Source organism: Chelonia mydas, chromosome 13 (genome assembly GCF_015237465.2).
Source record: "Chelonia mydas isolate rCheMyd1 chromosome 13, rCheMyd1.pri.v2, whole genome shotgun sequence".
In the NCBI taxonomy this organism is placed as follows: Eukaryota; Metazoa; Chordata; order Testudines; family Cheloniidae; genus Chelonia; species Chelonia mydas.
In genome coordinates, this window is record NC_051253.2 from 26334307 (window position 1) to 26351349 (window position 17043).

At 45.7% G+C, this 17043-nt stretch overlaps 1 protein-coding gene across 1 annotated transcript; it reads left to right on the forward strand.

Annotated features, from left to right (window-relative positions):
* Window positions 1-13373: 13373 nt before the first annotated feature.
* LOC122462617 lies at window positions 13374-15063 on the forward strand. The gene is made up of 3 exons (XM_043526583.1): window positions 13374-13546; window positions 13911-14292; window positions 14432-15063. Exons 1-3 carry the CDS (start codon window positions 13446-13448, stop codon window positions 14861-14863), a joined length of 915 nt encoding a protein of 304 aa, XP_043382518.1. The 5' UTR covers window positions 13374-13445; the 3' UTR covers window positions 14864-15063.
* Window positions 15064-17043: the final 1980 nt, after the last annotated feature.

A 17043-nucleotide genomic window follows, 5' to 3' on the forward strand; every position in this document is an offset into this window, starting at 1 on the left:
CCTATGGCGAGGATAAAGAAAGTGTTGGGAGGAGGCCATGGGGAAGTAGCCCAGAGAGTTGTAACTGTCGCACAGCTGTTCCAGGAGGCACTCTAGACAGCTGCATTCTACAGGGTCCGGGGCTGGAACCCGGAGTAGAGGGCGGGACCAGGTTCCCCCCAAATCCTCCCCCCAACTCCTGGTCAGACACAGGAGGAGTCGACCTGGACTGTAGGTTCAGAAAAATGGCCAAGCTGAGGGCTGCTGTGAAGCTCCAAGGCGAGCAAATCTGCCAATAAGCTCAAGACCCACCAAGGTAGAGCAGGAACTTTGTCACACCCTCTATGGCCAGGATGAAAATGAGTTGGAAACTAAAGTCACTAAGAAGCAGAGACACAGCAGTTGGCTACCAAAATTTACAGGGATGCAAAAGTGATTGCACCTCACTGGGAAGAGCGGGCAGCGCTGATTCAAAATATAGCAAGGGGAAGGAAACACGTCCCTGAGAGTGCCAGATTTATGCTGTGGAGAAACAGAGCAGCCAGCTGCGAGTACATATAGTAAAACCAGTCACTAGAGACAGACTTGTGAAAATGTTCTTTCATGCAACTGCTGAGACCATGTAGGTTCACTTCAAAAGGAGGAAATGAGAGGAACATGACTCCCCATGGACCCAGAGAAATGAGGACCAAGTCAGAAACAGAAAGGTAGGTCAGAGGGGAAGCACAAGGAATATGGCTTCATTTTAAACCCAGATGCTGAAGACACACTGATATTGGTTTATGACCTGGGGATGAGCCAGGTATACAAGGAGCCACAGGAAATGTATCTTTAGGAAGCCACCTCGGGCTGAGAGTGGGGAAGTGCATAAATCCTGAAAATTATAGTCAAGGGTTGCTCCAAAAAATCTAATTGTGCCTTTTAATTGAACTACAGTGACTTTAATTGGATCAGGATAACAACAATAATAAAATAAAGCCATGCTACAAAAATAGATGGTTATCGTCTGAGAGAATTGGTCATTTACACGCTACATCCAGTCTCATTTAATTTATGGGTTCAGTCTTCAACCAGCTTCAGCTGTTACTGCTTCCAACTGACAAGGGTTCTTTTGAGCTCAGCATCCAGGATGTTTGAGATCTTAAAAGTGCAGTAAACGCCCTCAGTGCTTGAAGTTCCACATGTAACCCACATGTCTTGTACTGCAGCATTTGATTCATTCTTTTCCCCCTCAAGGAAAGGGAAAGAAGTAGTGGGGAGGAGACAGAATTTTCCAAGCTAAAATCCTTGCATCTTGGCATATGTGCAGAGGACAGAACAACAAAGCTAGAAGGTCCCAGAAACATCTAGAAGTCGGGCATGACAGTTACTGGATATGTTCAGTAGTGGTTTCTGAAGCACTATAGAAAGTTTGCATTGTGGACAATCCACGTGGCAGGTCACACCCAATCGCTCTCCGAGAGCTGAGCCAGTCAGAGAGCACAGGGCTAGTGATGGATGAGGGAAAGGTTATAAATATAGGCGTTACAGACCATTCTGTGGGTTCAGTGACTGGTCTACCCAGGACCAAGAAATGAGTCTGCTGTGAGGGGTGGCTCCCAGTGCCCGTACTTCTCTGAGTTCAGGTGAGTGTCATTCCAGCTTTCCTTAGGGAAGCACTCCTTTAGGATAATGTTTGGTCCACTGTGGTTTATTTTGTGGACCTAGAGGGAGAGTTGGGAGGGGAGCATATGTCAACCCTAGGTTACGTCTACACAGCAGTGAGGGGAGGTATAATTCCCAGTGGGGAAGACAAACACACTAGTTCTCCTCAAACGAGTATGCTACAATAACCGCATGGCCACAGCAACACAAGCAGCAGCCCCGGGCTTGCCGCACAGGCATAATCCTGCCTGACTCCCTGGATACGTCCTCGGGCAAGCTAGCCTGTGCTACCATGGGCACATGGCAGTTTTGAGGTGCTACCTAATGCAGAGCTAGTGAGCGTATGTCTCCCTACGCTGGGCATGACACCTCCCAGCTGTGGTGTAAATGTAGCTCTAGGAGCTACAGAGTTTGTGGAACGTACATTTAGCTCTTCACCAACAGCTTTAAACTGGGATTCGGTCTTAAAGCGACCAGGCAGAGCTGAACAAGGAAGGGCTTGTACATCCTCACCTGGTCTCAGGATATGTCTACTCAGAAGTAGATGTCTATGTACGTCTACCTGAGTGATTCCCAGCTCAGGCAGATGTACATGTGCTAGCTCTGCTTGAGCTAGCATGCTTAAAATAGCAGCATGGCGAAGGCCTGAATACCTACCCAGGGTACCAGGCCTCCATAGCCACACTACTATCTTTAGCACACTAGCTTGAGCCCAGCTGGCTTGTGTTGTCTACCCATGCTGGGTAAAAATACCCTTATGGGATGAAGATAACATCCTATAGAGCAAGAGTCTGAGAGAGATCCAGGGAACAAGTATTTTATATGCTGAGCCCAATCCGTGTACCACTTTGGATACAGGCTACAGGTTCCTGTTTCACTAGCAACTGAGTGACCAGTCAGCTGTTCACCCAGAGGCTGGAATGCTACTCACTGGAGCATTTGTTTGCTGACAGGGTTCTGAAAGGCTGCCCTGAGATGCCGTTTTTTTCCTCAAGCTCTGAAGCATCCAGGTGACACACACTAAGTCTTATGCAGGTTTCAGAGTAGCAGCCGTGTTAGTCTGTATTTGCAAAAAGAAAAGGAGTACTAGTGGCACCTTAGAGACTAACCAATTTATTTGAGCATAAGCTTTCGTGAAGTGAGCTTTAGCTCACGAAAGCTTATGCTCAAATAAATTGGTTAGTCTCTAAGGTGCCACTAGTACTCCTTTTCTTTTTACTAAGCCTTATGGTCACGCTGAAGCCTGAGAAATCATCTCGGAGGGAAGATCGGAGGGGAATGTGTTTGTGTATGCTAAAGCACAGAAGTGCCAATGTTACATGGAACCCTTCCAATGAAAATTGAAGTGTGTGACAGCAACAAAGAGGGGCGAGGGAGGATGTATGAGGAACACCAGAAGATTTACTATCTAATGCTTTTTGTTTAAAAGTTGTTCCTAGTATTCTGAATACTATTTAAAATGTTTTCTGTAGGCAGGAAACATTTGCTTTACTAAAGAAACCTGTAGGTACTCTCTCTTTGAAGTTCCCTGGGAACTACTGGTTTCAGAGTAACAGCCGTGTTAGTCTGTATTCGTAAAAAGAAAAGGAGTACTTGTGGCACCTTAGAGACTAACCAGTTTATTTGAGCATGAGCTTTCGTGAGCTACAGCTCACTTCATCGGATGCATAGCATATCGTGGAAACTGCAGAAGACATTATATACACACAGAGACCATGAAACAAAAACACATGAGGTGGGAGGAAGTTTTGTTTCATGGTCTCTGTGTGTATATAATGTCTTCTGCAGTTTCCACGATATGCTATGCATCCGATGAAGTGAGCTGTAGCTCTGGGAACTACTAACACCTACTTATCAAGGTTCTATATACAATAGCCCTGAGGTTGAACTATGTGTAATGCTTTCTGAAACGCGGCGCATTTCAACTTAGCTACTTTGTCACTCGATTTAGGGACTTTTTGGTTTCCCTAGCGAGAAAATAAGTGTCAAAGTGACCAGTGACAAATCTAGTGACTTTCACTGCCACTTACAGTGATATTCAGAAAAAGAAGTCACCAATAGTGTTAATAAAATCCATTCCATGCTCTTCTTACTACATTTAGCCCTGGTCTATACTAGGACTTTAGGTCGAATTTAGCAGCATTAAATCGATGTAAACCTGCACCCGTCCACACAATGAAGCTCTTTATTTCGACTTAAAGGGCTCTTAAAATCAATTTCCTTACTCCACCCCTGACAAGTGGATTAGTGCTTAAATCGGCCTAGCCGGGTCGAATTTGGGGTACTGTAGACACAATTTGACAGTATTGGCCTCCGGGAGCTGTCCCAGAGTGCTCCATTGTGACTGCTCTGTACTCAGATGCACGATTGTCTGCTATTGCTCTGACGCAGGGAGGGGCGACTGACGACATGGCTTACAGGGTTGGCTTACAGGGAGTTAAAATCAACAAAGGGGGTAGCTTTACATCAAGGAGTATTTCAAGCAGGACTTCACGGAGGGTTCCAATAAGAAATGGTGCACCTAAGTTATTGTTCTTATTGGAACAAGCAGGTTGGTCTGGCCTCTGATTGATACACGGCTAGATTTACCTCGCTGCACCTTCTCTGTCAGTGACTGCAGTGTGACCTAGAGGAATGAGCCCCTAGACGGGGGGCGGGGGCGGGGGGGTTGCAAATGAGTACAAAACAAATCTGGTCTATTTCTTGTTTTGATACACTCCATCTATCTTTTACATCTTTGGCTGGCAGCAGACGGTGCAGAAGGACTGCAAGCCATCCACATCTCATGGCTGCTCGGCAGAAGATGGTACAAGAGGACTGCTAGCAATCCGTATCGCCTGCCTGCTCACCATAAGATGGTTCAATAGGACTGACTGCAGGACTAAAGAGAATGACCTGATCAAGTCACTCCAAATTTAGTCCCTGCGCCCATGTCTGCCCAGGCGCTCCTGATCGACCTCACAGAGGCGACCAGGAGCACCTCGGACATGACAATGACGGCTACCAGTCCTATTGTACCGTCTGCTGCCACAAGGCAAGGGGTTGCTGCTGCTGTGTAGCAATGCAGTACCACGTCTGCCAGCACCCAGGAGACATACGGTGACAGTGAGCTGAGCGGGCTCCATGCTTGCTGTGGTATGGCGTCTGCACGGGTAACTCAGGAAAAAAGGCACAAAACGATTATCTGCCCTTTCTTTCACGGAGGGAGGGAGGGAAGGGGGGCCTGACGACATGTACCCAGAACCACCCACGACAATGTTTTAGCTCCATCAGGAATTGGGATCTCAACCCAGAATTCCAATGGGCAGCGGAGACTGTGGGAACTGTGGGACAGCTACCCACAGTGCAACACTCCAGAAGTCGACGCTTGACTCGGTACTGTGGAAGCACTCCGCCGAGTTAATGCACTTAATGCACTTAGAGCATTTTCTGTGGGGACACACACACTCGAATATATAAAACCGATTTCTAAAAAAACGACTTCTATAAATTCGACCTAATTTCATAGTGTAGACATACCCGTAGTTGAATGCCAAGTTATGTCCCAATTGAGCATATACTTGGAAGGAACTGCATTCCAGAGCGTCTTGGGCTGCGCTCACTATAATCTCCTATCAAGGAAAAGAAGTTTGTGGAGGCTAATTAAAAACTTTGCTAAAGCCAGGCGCACTTTGGAGAGAGCAGCACATTAGCCAGAGCTTGTTTTTAGCCAAATGTAGTAGTAGGTAGCACACCCTGTCATGCAGGGGAAGATAGCTAATGAAGTGGGCAGGGCGGGGGCGGTAGGTTAGTTGGTGAGGCAAGCCGCACGGTTGGAAAGTGAGGTGGGATAAGACAGGGCCATGTGCCTCAATGGGGCAGTGGGCACCGTATCTCCTGGGATGAAGCCCTTACTACAGGATCAAAGGTGGAGCTAGCTTGGTTTTGGCTCCCCTTTACTCTTTCCCCTGGCTGGCCTGGGGTTAATTGCCCAGCTGCGGGGAGATTGGAAAGGGGTCCGGCTGACAGATTATTGTTTTTAAATCTACTTTCTTGGCTCCCTGCAGCACCAAGCTCAGGTCAGGTGAAGGCCCTCTTCCCCCTGGCTCTGGGCTCTCCCTTTCACTAACCTGTTGGCTCAAATCCAGGCTGTCAAGGAAGGGAGGCTCAGCTGAAATTAAGCAACCCCCCAGAATTCCCTGTTGAATTCTCTGGACATTTTGTTTAGTGATATTTTTTGACTCCTTTTGAGTGCTTGAACAGCTACATCTAGTAACTTCTCAAGGTTTGTCTGGTGACTGCCCGCGATGTGGAGTTGGCAACCCTGCAGTTCTGTCCCCAGAGGGGAACTCCCCTTGTTCCTCCCTCCAGGTCCTTCCCCATCTCTGAGTTCCCAGCTCTATTTAAGCGGTGCTTACCTTGCTTCACCACCACAGATGGGTCAGTCTTTCTAATTAAAACCCATTATGCCCAGTTGGAGTAACTAATTAGCCCTTCTATTGTCAGCTCATCAGTGAGGCGGAGGGACAGCTGCTAACATCTGGGCAGGGCTGAACCCAGCTTGCCTCCAAGAGCTAGCCAGCCAGTGACAGGCAGTTTGCCGTGGCCGCCCAGGGGAGACGGCCCACACACCTGAGGAACCCTGCAACCTGTTGTGTGCTGGGTCACAATGTCACTCTCTGAAATTTGGCTGGCAGCCCTCCATCATGACAGAGAGGCAACCAGGCCAAACCTGAGTGACGCTGTGACTTCATGCAATACCTGAAGTGGGGACCTGGGCCCAGAACCATGGGACAGGAGTCACCACCAGGTGGTGAGTGCTGTGGGAGTTTGCTCTCCATTCCCTGTCTCCCCTGTATTTTTGTTTGGAAGAGTTTGGGGGGTGGGGGTCCATTTCCGATTTTGTTCCCAGACCCCCAAAACCTCTGCCAAAGCACACAGCACAGAGTGAGTCTTAATAAATTTGGGGCTCGCATTCTGAAGGCAATGTCGTTTTGCTGCTGAAACAATGACTAAACATGTCTGTATCATGACCAGATTTATATACGGCTCATGTCGGGTGTCAAAGGACGTACACACAGTGCGCTGACATCAGTGTGGCTGCTGAAGGTACGTCTACACTGCAATACAAAACAATCCCTCCGAGCTCAGGTCAATCAACTCAGGCTTGTGGAACTCAGGCTGCAGGGCTAAAAATATCAGTGTAGATGCTTGGGCTGGGGGTCAGGCTGGAGCCCAGGCTCTGAGACCCAGCCCCCCTCGTGGGGTTTCAGAGCCCAGGTTCCAGCCCGAGCCCAAATATCTACATTGCAATTTTTAGCCCTGCAGCCAAAGCCCCACAAGTCTGAGTCAGCTGACCTGGGCCAGCCACAGTGTAGCCATATTGCAGTGTAGACTTAGTCTCTGAGTGCAAGTCAAGGCAAAATTTAGCCCATAGTTACTATTATGTATAGTGGACTAAATAGTAAACCCTTACGAGCCATGTGTGAGTCAGTGCAAATTCCGTGACTGCATGAAGTTTTGTCAAATGTGAATGTCATACGCCACATTACAGGCACCATTGTTTTCTGTGCTACACTTTTTTTTTTTAATGGACCAAAATGAGTTGATTTTATTGTCTTTCTCTCTTGGTTTTAAAATAGCCTGTAAGTATCTTGCGTTGTCACCATTGGAATGTTTTGCGGTTAAAGCAAACAGTGTATTTCCTCCTCTGTGGTTGAAAATTGTGGAGCTGCCTTAAGTTGGATGTAGGAGGAGATGGAGAATTCATGTGTGCAAGATCCCTAGCACCCTCAAATCCGGATTCCCACAACTGATTGTTTACTTGTGAAATTCCCAGAGGATGGCAAACTGCACTGTCAGTTTGGAGAAATTAAGGTCTGAGATCACCAATGCTTTTGATCAGATTTTACCCATGAACATTGTTAAAGATAAGCGAGTGCTGTCTAGGAGCCAACGTTGTTGGCTAAGTCCATCCAATACAGCTGTCCGTTAGGCTCTGATCCAATGCTCATTAAATCAATGGAAGTTTTTCCATTGTCTTCAGGGGGAGTTGAATTGAGTCATTAGTGAATACATATTTGTTTTTCTCTGTCTTTATGTACATTAAATGAATAATTCATGGTGGTGTGGTCCCAATATGCAGAATGCCAAAAAGGCCTTTATACCACCATGTTGTGTAATCTGTATATGACATCTTTTTGTGAACATTTTAGTTACAAAATACATGATTGGTTTTCATATCCCTGATCTTAGAAAGCCAGGTTCGGTCAGCACCTGGAATGCAGCTGCACAAGCCTTAGCAGAAGAGGCAGAAAGCTCCCATTTCTGGCTCTGGGGAGTCATAGATTCATAGATACTAAAGTCAGAAGGGACCATTATGATCATCTAGTCTGACCTCCTGCACAATGCAGGCCACAGAATCTCACCCACCCACTCCTGCGAAAAGCCTCTCACTGATGCCTGAGCTATTGAAGTCCTCAAATCATGGTTTAAAAACTTCAAGGAGCAGAGAATCCTCCAGCAAGTGACCCGTTCCCCAGCCTACAGAGGAAGGCAAAAAACCTCCAGGGCGTCTTCCAATCTGCCCTGGAGGAAAATTCCTTCCCGACCCCAAATATGGCGATCAGCTGAACCCTGAGCATATGGGCAAGATTCACCAGCCAGATACCCAGGAAAGAATTCTCTGTAGTAACTCTAATCCCACCCCATCTAACATCCCATCACAGGCCATTGGGCCTATTTACCGTGAATATTTAAAGATCAATTAATTGCCAAAATCATGTTATCCCATCATACCATCTCCTCCATAAACTTATGGGGTTTAATCTTAAAGCCAGATAGGTCTTTTGCCCCCACTGCTTCCCTTGGAAGGCTATTCCAAAACTTCACTCCTCTGATGGTTAGAAACCTTTGTCTAATTTCAAGTCTAAACTTCCTGATGACCAGTTTATATCCATTTTTTCTTGTGTCCACATTGGTACTGAGCTTAAATAATTCCTCTCCCTCTCCGGTATTTATCCCTCTGATATATTTATAGAGAGCAATCATATCTCCCCTCAACCTTCTTTTGGTTAGGCTAAACAAGCCAAGCTCCTTGAGTCTCCTTTCATAAGACAGGTTTTCCATTCCTCAGATCATCCTAGTAGCCCTTCTCTGTACCTGTTCCAGTTTGAATTCATCCTTCTTAAACATGGGAGACCAGAACTGTACACAGTATTCCAGGTGAGGTCTCACCAGTGCCTTGTATAACGGTACTAACACCTCCTTATCTCTACTGGAAATACCTCGCCTGATGCATCCCAAGACCGCATTAGCTTTTTCCATGGCCATATCACATTGGTGGCTCACAGTCATCCTGTGATCAATCAATACTCCAAGGTCCTTCTCCTCCTCCGTTACTTCTAATTGATGCGTCCCCAGTTTATAACTAAAATTCTTGTTATTAATCCCTAAATGCATGACCTTACACTTTTCACTATTAAATTTCATCCTATTATTATTACTCCAGTTTACAAGGTCATCCAGATCTTCCTGTATGATATCCCCGTCTCTCTCTAAATTGGCAATACCTCCCAGCTTTGTATCATCCGCAAACTTTATTTGCACACTCCAACTTTTTGTGCCGAGGTTAGTAATAAAAAGATTGGTTCCAAAACTGATCCCTGAGGAACTCCACTGGTAACCTCCCTCCAGCCTGACAATTCACCTTTCTGTATGACCTGCTGTAGTCTGCCTGTTAACCAATTCCTTATCCACCTTTCAATTTTCATATTGATCCCCATCTTTTCCAATTTAACTAATAATTCCCCATGTGGCACAGTATCAAACGCCTTACTGAAATCTAGGTAAATTAGATTCACTGCGTTTCCTTTGTCTAAAAAATCTGTTACTTTCTCAAAGAAGGAGATCAGGTTGGTTTGGCATGATCTACTTTTTGTAAAACCATGTTGTTGTATTTTGTCCCATTTACCATTGACCTCAATGGCTTTAACTACTTTCTCCTTCAAAATTTTTTCCAAGACCTTGCCTACTACAGATGTCAAACTAACAGGCCTGTAGTTACCCGGATCACTTTTTTTCCCCTTTCTCAAAGATAGGAACTATGTTAGCAATTCTCCAGTCATACGGTACAACCCCTGAATTTACAGATTCATTAAAAATTCTTGCTAAAGGGCTTGCAATTTCATGTGCCAATTCCTTTAATATTCTTGGATGAAGATTATCTGGGCCCCCCGACTTAGTCCCATTAAGCTGTTTGAGTTTTGCTTCTACCTCAGATATGGTAATATCTACCTCCATATCCTCATTCCCATTTGTCATGCTACCATTATCCCTAAGATCCTCATTAGCCTCATTAAAGACTGAGGCAAAGTATTTGTTTAGATATTGGGCCATGCCTAGATTATCCTTGACCTCCACTCCATCCTCAGTGTTTAGTGGTCCCACTTCTTCTTTCTTTGTTTTCTTCTTATTTATATGGCTATAGAACCTTTAACTATTGGTTTTAATTCCCTTTGTAAGGTCCAACTCTACTTGACCTTTAGCCTGTCTCACTTTATCCCTACAGTTCTGACCTCAATAAGGTAGCTTTCCTTGCTGATCCCTCCCATCTTCCATTCCCTGTATGCTTTCTGCAGGGAGACCTTAAACCCACCCCGGTGCATGACTGAAAGTTACCTGTCCTGCCCCTTTATTGTACTGGAAATACTGGTTAGGAGCCAACAGGCTGAGCAATTTTCATTCCTACTAACTTCAGGGTGTGCAGTACCCTAAACTCCCCTTGAAATCAATGGGCATTGGGGGTCCTCGGTGTGTCACGGGGTGCTCAACAGAGAGGTTCTGAAGACCTCAGGATCTTAGGTTGGAAGCTCTTTGGGGCAGGGAGTGACTTTGTTGCGTGTGCTGTAAAGCACTGACCACATTCTCAGCACATTATAGCTAGGGCGCTACCTAGGGTGGCCAACTTTCTAATTTGTGAAAACCGGACACTGAGTGCCGGAACCTCCCCCACCCCCTGCTCCACTTCTTCCCTCCAAGGCCCTGCCCCTTGCTCCACCACTTTCCCTTGGGGCCCTGTCCCTGCTCCTCTTTTCCCCCCACTGTCACTTGCTGCTCTCTCCACCACCCTCACCCTGCCAGCCAAGCAGGGCTCTAGGGGTGGAGGGGTGACTGGAGCAGGATGTTGGAGAGAGAGCCGTGCTCCTAGGGTGAGTAACTGGGGCAAGGTGGGGGAGGGAGAGCTGCACTTCGGGGGTGGCGGGTGATTGGGGCAGGGCGGGGGAGGGAGAGCCATTCTTGGGGCAGGACCTCTGCCACAGTTTGTGATCAGTGGAAACACTTTAGCTGGAGATCCCTCAGTTCAGAAGGGAAGGGGTCTGCTTGCAGAATGTTTCCTGGGGGGGACCCTGGTCTCTGTAATTCCAACCCCTGCCCCCAATCTCCCCTTGGTTCAGAATAGCCAAATCCATTCACCCACAGGGAATGCCGCAAAACCCATCTACTTTAGGGTGCTCTGGGCCTTGTGCCACATGGCAACTCCTATGAGGCCAGACAAACTCACTACACCTAACACATTATCTACAAAGAATGTCATGTAAGGTATCAAATAAAAGATATCACACTCCTCATCATAAGCCTTGTGAGATGTATACATGCGCGTCAGGCAAGAAGTTGTAAGTATGTATTAAAAATATGTTTAAACCATGTAACCAAGCACGGTTGATAAACAAGTTTTTCCCAGACAGAGGAATGTTAATTTACCTGTATATCTAGATCTGCAATGAGGCGACTTCTCATCTACCCATGGCACTAAAATTGCAGGCTGAAATAGCTGCACTGAAGTGACGGCTCCACAATAAAGAGTCAAACTGAAATGAAACGGAAGGAAAAAAAACTATTAGCCAGTGGTGCTGATGGGAAGCAGCACTGGCCAGGGGCTTTAGGGAGTAGAAGGCAGCCTCTGTGCTTTTTGAATAAAGCCTTCATCTTAGTTTAGAGGATTGGGCTGCAAATAATGTTATGATCAAACAGTTGTGTTTTCTCATACCCATGCCAATGAAGAGGTGGTGGGTCGTGCCAAAAATAACTGCCATCTACTTAATATAGCTGGCCTTGGATGACAAGGGAAGAATCTGGCTTCATTTTATTCTTCTGTGATTGGTGAGTCCTTGGTCGTTCCTAATCACAACCAGCCTTTGCAGATTGGCTGGAGCCAGAGAGAGAATCATCAGAGCTAACAGATCTGGCATTGTCCCTTAATGACTCTTAAGTGTCATCTGAATTTTCAGTAATTCCTAAATCACCTTGAACCTCTTCATTCTGCTTTGCGGTAACACGTTATCTAGCAGGAAATAAATTGTAACCCCCCCATTCTTCCTTTGCTGGATCCATCCTCCTGTCGCTCCAGCATAATCATGCGGCTCAGACGCTAACAGAGAGATTCCTAGATATTAAAGCCAGAAGGGACCCACCTTGTGATAATATAGTCTAGCCTCCTGCATAACACAAGCCATAGGAATTCCCTGAATCAGTTCCTGCCTCTGTTTTCTTTCACATCCCTTCCTGTGCAGTAGATTACCCTGGTGGCACCTGTGGTTTCCTGGAATCTCTCCTTTGTTTTGTGGAGCTCATTGGTCCATGCAGTGATGGATGCAGAGATTGCCACACCGCTGTCTCTGGGTGGGATGCCTTTTGTAGGCTCAGGGTCCCGGGGCCACTAACCTCATCTCATTTCATATCTCTCTGGAAGAGCTGCTTCTGCCACCACCCCTGCAAGAAATAAGGCCACAATGACACATTTCTTGGTCGACACTTTATTTTTGTTCCTATTTCCAGTCTGACTGCTAAATTAAAATGGATTTAAGGCTGAGAGCCATATCAGTAATTTAGGGTAGAATATATTACAAGGGTGTTGTAATTATGCCCAAGTCAAGTGGTACAAACTCAGGGAATTCAGAGTTAAGGCTGAATTTATTAGAAGTACATGTAATGAAATGCACAGTTAGAGCAGCCAAAGAACCTTATGCTTCTGCAGAGACTCCACTAATTTAACTATGGATTTATTGTGCTGTGAACGTATATAGCCTCACTGGCATCTGACTGCCACCTCCCAATGAGACCGGCCATGCGACCTCCAATGTGCCATGTGCCATCAGAAGGTCTGCGTGTGTGTGTTCTCTCTTTGTGCTGTCCCAGCTCTGCGCAGACCTTGCTCGAACTGCCCAATAACCACAGACTCAGTTGTAGTGAAGGAACTTGGTCAGGTTTATTGTTAACGAAGCATGGTCCTAGTATCCCATAGGCTCTACAGGACCATTAACACATGTATGCTCGTCACAATGGACCAGCTCAGTCAGTGGCAGGACATTCCACTGCTCCCTAGGCTGGCCAAGGACACTTCCTATGAGACTCCATTTTATACAGCAGTACAAACAAGTTACGTATTGCCGCTCTGACATGGTCATTTACCACCCTCTACCTTGTACATGTTGGTTACATCAAACATCTCTATCCATCACACTGTCATCCTGACTTTATCTTTAATAAGGGTCAACATGATCCTGTTATCTCCGAGGAATGTGTTTGTACCCACTTGCTATTGGGGTGTTCCAGTACCATCTTTCAGGAATGTGTTTGCATGAGTGTCCTGTGCCTAGTACTTCCTAGGAATATGTGTTTTTGCAATATCAGCCCTGTTCTTACCAGATTCTGTGAGCTTTCAAGCAGGCAGAGCCTAACTTATACTAGCTTTGCTTCTTTGCTAGGTAGTATAAGGGCCCTACTGTCAATCAAACCCTAACCCCACCCCTTGACCCCTGCCGCTTCACCGGAAGTCCCACCCCATGGGGGTATTACTTCTGGAGTCAAGGCTGTCACATGACCGGAAGCAAGGTGTGTCATGTGACCCCTCTAACAACTCCTCCCACTTCCCTCTACCAATCAGGTGGGGTTTCACCCCTCTAGGACTGCCCCGAGAGGAGATTTGACCAATCAGGGCAAGTTCCGGGGTGGGGTGTCCTCTCCAGAAGTGGGTCGTGTGACCCCTCTAACAACTCCTCCCCCACCCTCTACCAATCAGGATGGGTTTCGCCCCTGTAGGACCGCCCAGAGAGGAGATTTGACCAATCAGGATGAGTTCTGGGGCGGGGTGACCCGTCCGGAAATGATTCATGTGACCCCTCTAACAACTCCTCCCACCAACCTCTACCAATCAGGCCACACTGAGAGCAGATTTGACCAAAATCGGGCAGGTTCTGGGATGGGGTGAACCGCCCAGAAGAGGGACGTGTGGTCCCTCTGCCAATCAGAGTGCAGCACCATCACCCCATGAGTCCCAGCGTCGGGCAGAAGAGGCCATCTTTTACCAAGAGTGTGTGTTTTAGAAATCATGGAAACATGGACTCCTTCACCACCCCCGTGAGAACTTCGGACTTTGTTTTAGCCCCAAAGGTCTTCGACAAACCACAGAGAAAGCGCTACATCAGCGAGAGTTCCGAGGAGGAGGAGAGGGAGACTGAGGGGAGCCGTTTGGCCCAGCCATTGATGGATACACCGGAACCTGAAACCCAGCTGCTTGTGAGGCACCGCGATGAGCACGATGGCCTCTTGTCCATCCCCCTGGAGGAAGAAGGCAATCGCAGCTCGGGGGAGTCACTAGTGGACAAGCTGAATGGAAAAGACAACGCTCAGGTAAATGAATGTTTAAGAAGTGATGGTCGAGGGTTGGGGGTGTAATGGGACTAGGAACCAGGGATTGTGTAAATCAAAAACCAAGCAGTGGGGTGATTACACTGTTTCTTTTCTGAAAAAAAAAAAAACCTCTCGACAGCTCGACGATGCCTTTCTAGAGGACCCGGAGACCCTGGACAGCGTTGCATCAAGCAGCGAAGATGATCCGGGCCCACCTTGTTTTTGCTCAACGCCGATACAAAATGTTGAAGAGGACTCCAAGGATGACGGCAATGAGGAGTTTAGGAGGAGGCTTGGCATGGAACTGACTGAGCCAGTGCCACGTCGTGAGCGTAAAAAAGTCATGCGGACTATTGTACGCATTGCTGTTTATGCTGTTCTTAATCACTGTCTTAGGGAAAAGCTTTTTGAAGATTGTGAGGGCTGTGTCATAGATGCACCAGGCCAGCTGCACCATGACTGTGTCACTTGGACTTCATTGGATATAAACTGCAAGCTCTGGGGCCTGTGTGCTGAGCTGTGTTTGGAAAGCTTATTAAACACTGTTATTGCCATAGGTTATGCTATGTAATGTCTGTGCCTAACCCAAGAACATTTAGCGCAAGGGGTGACCTTGATAAATGCTGTGCAATTCAGTGGAGACCCTGACCATGTTTTAAAGAAAATGACCAAACCGGAAGATGCCCGCTTAGAGCGTTATATTGACCGTCTGGTCCGCCTGAAAAGTTACAGAACCCTGCTTAAGAAAAAGGCTATTTGTAAGAAATCTAAAAGGATTAAGTTATAAAATGGTGAGAGGCCAAACATGCGATATAAAACTTGGTAGCTGTAAATTAAAAAAAAAAATCTATTGAAAAGGGCTTTGTGACTGTCTGTATTTCTGTTAAAAGGTCTCTGGCCCTTAAGGGAGCTTAAAGTTTGTTTTTTTTTCTTTTATTTTTAATGGAGCATCTTGGTTTGTTTTCAAGGAGCTGTATGTCTTTTAAATAAAAAAAAATTGTTTGTGAGAACCTAGCTCTGTGTCTTTTGTGTAAGAGAGACCCATTTACAGCAAAAAAAGCTGAAATGTATGTTGTGGGAGGGGGAAAAATATCCTAAAAATGTGTTTACAATAAAACAAACAGGGATTGTTCAGACATGTGGTTGAGTACAATAGAGCTGACTTACTCTGTTGAACTGAATGGGTTTAACCACCCCCCTCATTGAATAGCCAGGGTGACTGTGATTACTCACCCTTGTTGCCACAGGGTTAATTTTGATGGGGGTGCACCCATAGTAAGGGAGGTGGGTGGCTGAGGATGGTGAGTTCTGATTAATATGAAATGAAATAAAACCTCAGGAGTTCGCAGATGCTATTGGACAGTTTAAATATAACCCCTGGAGTTGGCAGAACTCTATTGGACAGTTTAAATATGACGCCAGGAGTTGGTGGAACGCTATAGGCCAGTTTAAATATGACCCAGGAGTTGGTTGAAGGCCATGGGGCACTTTTTCTAGAAAGCACCCGCACCCCACCAAACTTTAAGCATGAAAGAAACATGTTTTTAAAAACAAAACAAAAAACAAACAAACCCCTGCCAAGCCCCTAGACATTTCATTGATATCTGCAAAGGGCCCCTCACTTGAAATAGTTACTGTAAGAAGGCACTACGGGGGGGGGGGAGGGGGGGAATGTATTTGAACTTAAAAAAGAAAAAAAGAAAAGCAGCCCAATTGTGCAGAAAACTTATTCCCCCCTCCCCAGATCACAAAAGGGAATGCTAGGGAGGGGTGATCCAATCAACCTGCTAACTATTTTGAAACAAAAGAGTTAGGATGGTATAAAAACCACAGGTAGCTTGGAGACTGTCTCTTTCAACAGAAACTCTCTTGAATTGCCGCTGGACTGCAAGGGGAGGTATGCTCCCTGTTTTTAACTCTGAAAATATATATATATTATATAATGCCATTCTTTGGCCATGCTGTCTTAGTAAATAATGGTGCCTATCTTTATTGCAGTGTGATCTGTTTAGCATGGAGCCAGTAACTTTAAGTTGCAATTCATCACCAGGCCAAGGAAAAAACCATTTTTAACTGTAGTTGTGCTTAATAACTTCAGGTATTACATAGGTTGAATAGGATTTAGGGGGTAATACTAACTAACATTTTGGCTTGTTTTTTTAACCCAAAAGCCCCAAGCACACATGGCTGGGGCGGGGCGGGGGACAGAACAACCGGGGGTCTTTTTAAAAGCATGTGGGTTTATTGAAAAGTATTTTGGTGCAAACAGTGTTTTAAACTGCTGGGATGTGTGTGTGTGTGTAAAACATAGGTGGTTTTTAAAAAGTATATGTCTACAAACTGATGGTAATGGTGTGTTTCTTTTGGTTTTACTTTGCAAAATGAGATGTATTTTTTAAAAAAATGTTTGTGGGGGTTGTTTTTAAAGTGGTAGAAATAAACTCAAAACCTGTGTTTGTTGTACAGCCTGAAATGGATTATTTTGTTTTAAAGCTATGACTTTTTTAAATAGAAAAAACACCCTAATGAATTTTTTTTTTTATTTTAAAATTTACTAGACAGTTTCATGTGTTTTATTAGAATGTTGTTTGCTTTACAGTACGGTCAAAACATGAGGGGGTAAAAATGCTCAAAAGAAAAAGGAAAGAGACAACTGAAAAGAAAAATTCACCAGTATCAGTGACGGACGGATGGATGAAGCTGGGTAAATATATTTTGCTTATTAGTCCGGTTAATTTATGAGGTTTTTTA